The sequence below is a fragment of the Phymastichus coffea genome, unplaced genomic scaffold (genome assembly GCF_024137745.1).
Source record: "Phymastichus coffea isolate CEN01 unplaced genomic scaffold, Cenicafe_Pcof_1.1 PCOF00038, whole genome shotgun sequence".
NCBI classification, from domain to species: domain Eukaryota; kingdom Metazoa; phylum Arthropoda; class Insecta; order Hymenoptera; family Eulophidae; genus Phymastichus; species Phymastichus coffea.
The window spans coordinates 1,030,589-1,037,500 of NW_026706849.1; the positions used below are offsets into that span (position 1 = coordinate 1,030,589).

At 54.1% G+C, this 6,912-nt stretch overlaps 1 protein-coding gene across 1 annotated transcript in view; it reads left to right on the plus strand.

Annotated features, from left to right (window-relative positions):
* Positions 1-569: 569 nt before the first annotated feature.
* LOC131663678 (ephrin-B2) overlaps positions 570-6,912 on the plus strand; it is a 27,493-nt gene continuing 21,150 nt past the window's right edge. The window contains exon 1 of the mRNA XM_058934210.1: positions 570-1,446. Coding sequence (XP_058790193.1) covers positions 1,328-1,446 — 119 coding nt within the window. The 5' untranslated portion in view covers positions 570-1,327. The remainder of the gene's footprint in view (positions 1,447-6,912) is intronic.

Consider the following 6,912-nt stretch of genomic DNA (forward strand, 5'->3'; position numbering starts at 1 on the left):
GTATGGCTCTTCTATGGCTTTTAAATTGTAATTGACCATATAATTTTATATGGGGACCTTTTATATCGTATTTTATTCCTGTCTCGCGCAGGGCTGTCTCGTAAATAAGGCCGTTGCAGGCATCGTGAGCGCGCCATCCCGCGCAATATTTTATGAATTATGCAAAAAACCAGGAAGAAAGTGCATTCGGTCAATTTGCAAGATTACAGCCATTACAGGATCTACGCGAGTAGGCCAGTTGCGTAACGAGTGCGAAGTAGCGGCGCGAGGACGCGAGACGCCGCTCAGCTACGGCCCAGAAGAACGACGGCGGCGCAAAGTCGCTCGTCGACTGATGCCGGTGCTGTTGGCCCGAGTCGGCGAGCCCCGGCATGCGCTCGGCCGTCTCCGCGAGCGCTCGTACGCAGCGGCGGCGGCACGGCGGCGGCGCGAGCGGCCGCCAGTGCCCTCGGCGGCTCAGTCGCTTGGCCGCCCGCTCGCACCACCAGACGCGTCCGCGAGCTAGCTCGAGTCGCACGCACGCTGCTGTGCCGCCGCTCGCTCATCGCTGCTACATCATCTCGACGACCACTGAGACGCGAATACTTGGTGTTCCTTCACACACCTGCACCTACGACAGGCTTCAGTATCAAAGTTCCTCCGTGTGTTCTATTGCAGTGCGCGACTCGTCAGCCAGTGAACAGACTTTTCTTTCCTCGAAAGTTTGCGCCGCATTCGCCGGGAACTTCGTCGACTGGAGACACGAGTCGTTGCAAACTGCCGTGCAGTTCCGAGGATCCAAGTGTCCCGTTCCCGGAAATCAGCAAACCCAAGTGCGACCAGCAATAGCTGTTGCGCCGGTGAAAAGCAAGGGCAGCGGTGTGTCTCGTTCGAGAGCGCAGCAGAACTTGTCCTACGGCGGTGCGTATCTTGGCGAGCCGTCGGTCGTTGAGCCTTCTCTGACTTCCTTGCTTCTCTCAGCGCACATAAGCGACGGACGATGGCTGAGATATCGCCGTGCTGTGAGCCACGCGCGAGTGTATAATTGGAGGATACAAAAGCAGAGTTGTGAAAGGAAATTCGGTGCGATTCGTCCTGCTTGCGAGAAGAAGACAAACATAGTGCCAGGTGCCGAAAGCGATATCGAAAAAGCCGTGTTCGATTGTTTGGAGAGTGTTAAAGTCGAGATAATGAGAGTAAAGTCCAAGGGGTGATAGATCTATACTCTCAGTTGTCTCGGCGCCCGAAGCTCGGCTAATAAGTGTGTTGTGGATGTGGCTGTGTGTCAGAGGCAGTGTTTCGCGGTGCTGGAAGCAGCGGCAGCGGACCGAGGCAGCGACGTTGCACCATGGTCTCCACGTCCATAGTCACCCTCGTGTTCCTCGTCTGCCTACAAACGGTGCTGCTCTCGACGGTGAGCAACTGCGCCAAGACCATCAGCATGTACTGGAACACAACCAACTCCATGTAAGTGTCCAACAGCCAACAAGCCAAAGTAAAAGCACAGTGCGTCTCCTGGAAGTTTGTGTGTTTGCCACGTCTCGTTAAAATGCGTCGTCGCTCGTGTGTGCGCGAGACAAATCTCAATGTCGCCGTGATCTTGTGCCTGCGCTTTTTTCCGTGACCTACTGTTGCTATAATGCTCTGCATTTTCCAGTCGAATGGGTCGCCCAAGTTTCGCGCGATGGAATACATAAAGTTCCGGTCTGCCTTGTACTTTTCTCTCTCTCTCTCTCCTGCTTCTGTTTGCATTATAATGTGGCTCATCGGTGAGAACTTTGCTCACGCGAGCACGTTTCTGAAAAAGTTGAAAATAATTGCAAAGAAGAAAAGCCTCGTGTTCTCGCAGTTGATTTTCGATGATTATATTTGAAGGAACCGAGTGTAGAAGTATGAGCGCGCGCGTGTGCAAGCGTTCAACTTGAAGGCATTATCGCGAAATGTAAATGACCGAGAGTGAACATTATTGGCGATAAAAATATTCGGGTTTTTCAGTTGAAAGCGCGAGAAGCTTGTCTTGCGGGCCGCGCGCGTGCTCGCGAGAGATTATCGGCGCCGTCGTCTCCTTTATCTGCGAAATATTCGAGGAGATTCCCGGGACAATAGGCGGCGCGGCGGTATAGCGCGAATATTTTTCTGCTGCGCGTCTAACGAGGCAAACTCTCATGGGAGGGTGCAGTAGCCGAGGTCTCTCTTGTGCAGCCTCAACCTAGGCGCATACAGAAAAATCCTCATTCTCTCTGGCGTACATATAGGCAGTGCGCTTTTCCGGACCGACAACAGTATAGTCGTAGTAACTGTTGAATCGATTTCTCACGCGCGCGTTAAACCGTCGCTCTCGGGCCGCTGCGTTCTTAAACGGACCCACGGCCTCTAGCGTCGTCGTCCGACGACTCCTCAGATCAGCGCAGATGAGTTGCGATGCCGAGGAACCACCGCGTGGCGAAAACGTACTAGCGTGCGAGCCAAAGCTTCGCTCGATCACGTCGTTCGGTCGAGATCGGGAACAGTGAAATTTTCACTTGGCATTCGACTGACGTTCGACGTGTCGTCCGCCCGATAAAGAGCGCTCCGCGGAGGGAGATTTTGCGATCTTCTCCAGATGCGGGCCAGCGTCGAGCTTTTAGCCTGTAGACGTCGCAGTCTAACAACGTCCGTCGTCCTCGTCGTGAAAGTGGCGCTCGGTCTAATGGTGAAAGGCGTGTATCCATCGATCGCTTCCAGTTATGTACGTACACGTCAAAGATAAATCTGATGCACGCGGAAAAATGCGCTCGAGATAAAGCTCATAAATCGTCGCGCTACGCCACAAAACAAATATAAGCTCTGATTAATTTCTACACGATTTTTTAATGATGATGAATAAGGCCCCATTGAGTTTTTCACCCTGCTGCTGGCGCGAGAGGATGCTTCGACACAAAAAAAAAGGAAGGAAGGGGGCAAGCGAGCGAGCAAGAAGGAGAAACGAACAAATGCGAAAGAAATAAAGTAGCGCGTATACGTGTGTACTTGTTTATGTGCGCGGTCGAACAATGGAAAAAAAGAGGTCTCGCGGACGCGTGACTCTCTCGGGCGGCGCGCTCGCGCGCAGGCAGAAACGGCATTTTTCGGATTTTAACGAGCGCCCAAATTGAAAATCGAAGCGCGACTGCACCCCAACGCGCAGCTCTTCGACTCGCGCTCTGTTCGTCCGTAGCAGCTTTGGCCGTTGAAGTTTGATGTTACGAGCGCGAGCAAGTTCATTGTGCGGCCGGTGGGTAATTTGCTTCTGCGGCCTGCGTCGTGCTCTTAACGGAGTGAGAGATAAGGCGCGCGCGCGTTTTTTTACGAGTGTCCCTGGCAAGAGGGAAACGCAATTTCGCGGCCGCACGCGAGTGACGCAACGCGGAACAGGCCTTAACCTTGCTCTGGTAGCGATCTGCGCGGCGAGCAACCGCTTCAAGTTCGCCTGGCGAAATACAGCGAGTTGCCAGCGATTGGGAAACGAGGTCGGAAAAGCCATAACGCCGAGTGCGCACCGGCGCGGGAGACTTCAACGCGCGGATTGAACTCTCTCTTTCTCTCTCTTTCAGTGCTCGCGATTATTCGGCGATTGCTTCCCTCGCTTTCTCTCTCTCTCTCTCTCTCTTTCGCAGAGATCTGCGCGGGCAATCGTAAATTCTTCGAGCCGAGAATTCCGCACTGCCTCGATTCGGCTAATTGAGCATTTTTTCACGTGCACCTCTCGCGCTCCCTAACTGTTCTTTAATTGAACGATTCTTAGCGATTATTGCCCCGTGAGACGTGTGGCCCGGTGAGGTTAAAGTATGATTAATTTCCGAAAATTTCTCTACTATAAAAACGTCAGTTTAGAACCTCTGCCCGCGTCAGTCTGTATGCGCGAGAAGTGAGCGATGACGCTGATAGTGATAACAGGCACGAGGGCCGTTAACGAGAATATACACTTCGACCTATAAACGTTCGCTATCGCGGGAATAACCGTACATCATCCGTAGCGTCCAAGGCAGATCGAATTTGGCAAGTGTTGTCGAACGAGCAAAAATGCATTGATTCCGCCGATCTCCAGCCGAGGGACCAATTCGATTCGAGAAATCGCGGTTGATTAGCCGAACTCGTTGAAGTAACGGACGCTGCGAGAGGCAACCGAGTTGCAACGAGCGCGGAGGAACGAGACCGCAAGCGGCAAAGAGAAAAAAACGAAAGAAACAGAAAATTGACGTTTACATTGTTATATATTTCGGTCGGTTAAACCGCGACAGGATGCTACTTTGGAGAAATCTTGTTTTCGAGCGCAACAACTAGGGGCGAAAATTATAGAGCAGACGCGCGATTAGAGGTGCGCTTCAATTAATTCAAGTAATTGTTCGACGCTCACTTTCATTTTCTTTGCCTCTTCGCTCTCGTTGCTTGGGCGAGTCTGTTTGCAGCAAAGCGCGTCTAATCGGACGACCAATTTACGGAAAAGAGCGTAAGAAAAAGGTGCTGGAGGATTAGTATTCGACGTTGGTTGGCTCTCATTTGCATGATGTTTCCCTGCGCGGATAATGAAATAATTAACTCCAAGTGCGTCTACGGCCGGAGGCGTAAAAGAATGAAATCGCGTGCGCATAGTGTTGCGAAGCCAAGTCCTCGCGGGGTGTGTGCGTGTGCGTGAGTGTGTCAGTGTCGTCCGTGGGAGCGATTGCAATTGCCGTGAAAATGCGTGTAATTCGCGCGGGCGCGCGCGTGGCCAATGTTGTCCTTTTCGTTATTTCTTTTTTTTTTTCTTCTTCTTCTTTTTCGTGCGTCTCGATCGGAGTGCTCGAGCGTCGGCGTGTGATATGTAAAAAAGGGAGTCGACGTCGTCGCACGAAGCGAGCAAGTGACCGAATTGCGCGTGGACACGCACGAGACTGGCGTCGCGGCGAGGAGTGTCAGGTGTGCGCGAGTGCCTTTGTGTGGATAGGTGGAACGGTGTGTGCGATGCCTTATCATTTTAGAAGGACGAGTTGTTCTGCTTGGCGCTGGTGCTCGGCGCGAGTGTGTGTTCCGGGAAGTGGCAGGGCGACGCGTTTAATTGCGAAATAACAGTATACGAGTATGCAAATCGTCGATGTAGTCGTCGTCGTCGTCGTCGTCGTCGTCGTCGTCGTCGTCGTGGTCGTCGTCGTTGTCGCGAGGGCGAGATAGAAAGACGGGACGAGACCGCGGCTCGCGCTCGCTCGGGGAGATGGAGTTTGCGTTAATGATAGTGCAGATGTCAAAATTGCGCGCGGCGGGGAATGCGCGTGCGGCGCGGCGAGCTCGAGGCCTAATAACCGAGACAGGGCTATAATGTGACATTCCATGAATCGAGTTCGAAACCGCAAAACATAATGGAGGCTCCTCCGTCTGTCTCTCTCGCGCGCGTGTCCCCACACGTAGGTCCGAAAATTGAGCTGCAATTAATTGTAAAACCGAGTCTCCGCTAGGGTTTCCTCGGCTCTTGCGGGCTGCCATGACGGATAGTCGCCGCGCGCGTCCAGGGAAGGGGCTCTCTAATACGCTCTCGCTCGAATCATCTATTCGGACGGCCGACGTGCAGGCGAAAGCTCGAATCGGTCGTTTTTTAGTTATTTCGTTGCGCCCGCGGCCGGACGACGGGAGAACAGGTCGCGTTGCGTCGCTGCCGCCACTTGTACAGTTTCTGCCTTGGGCGGAAGTGGCCGCACTTCTTCGCACGCGAGCGAGCGGACGAGCGGGAGAGGTGGCGGCTTGTTTAGGATCGATTAAGGCTGCACGGCGGCTTTTCTTCGTCCTCTTTTTCTTGCTCGCGAGACGCGCGCGGCCAATTGACGGGATCGCGCATGATTGACGGACTGATAATCGCGCGCGCGTGTAACGGGTTGCCCAACGCTTCTGCGCCGTGAAAGCTATGACACGCCAAGTGGCAATTAAACGGGCGCCGAAAAGCGTCTCGGCCGCGAAAAGGAGAACAGCTGTTTCCGCTGTGGCACACAAAAACCACGGGGGTCGCTCGCTCTCGCGCCCGAGCGCGCGGATCCGTTCTTTTCTCCGCATTTTAACACCAGCGGACTCTCTCGAGCGACAGAGGCTGGCTTTCTACCTGGGCATTGTGATGGTGCGATGACGGCAGAGCCGAACACATCGCGCCAAGACAATGTCCAAGGCTTTTCCTCGTCGGCATGGGGGAGCTACTAGTCTTCCGGCAGTCATTTCTCGACGATGTGCACGCACGCGTGCATCGAAGATTGCAGCAGCGGCGGCGGCAGCAACAGCAGCGCGCGGAACAGCCGTCAAGGAGATTACACCTCGGGCCCAATCTTCTTGCTGCCTGCTTACTTCATGCCGATCCGAGTTCTCATTTGTCTCCTTCCTTCGCTGCGCTCGAGCCTCTTTCATTTCTTTCCACGTATCTCCTTTTATCTCTCTCCCTCTCTCTCACTCGATTTTTAAAGGGCCCATTGCTCTCTCGCTCTCGCCCGAATCCCTCATTGTCGACTCTCTCTCTGCACGGTAATTCGAGGAGGATCGAAATAACCCATTACTCGCGTAATGAGGGCCGCACTCACGCTCCTCCTGACTTGCTTTGCTCCGAGGAGAACACGAACGAGTCTCTCGTACCTGTGTGGAGTGCGTGTAAAGGCCCTCTCGTTACAACGCCGGCACGCGCAGAAAGCTCGCGCGCGTTTTCCATTGAAACTCACTGGCGTGGACGCGAGGTCGCCGCGCTGTTTCGCGAAAAAATTGGCCACGGCGAAAAAACCCGCGCGACCCCGAGTATCGATCAGTCGGGTAGGAGGTGGCGCGAGGGAGGAGGGAGCACAATGAATGGAGTTGCCGGCACTGCTGCCGATGCACTAGTGCATGTGTACACGCGCTGGCTGCGCTGCTGGCAAACGTCGAGAAAGTGCATCGCACTTGCGTGTGGTCGGTCGGCCGTACGCCTGGCGC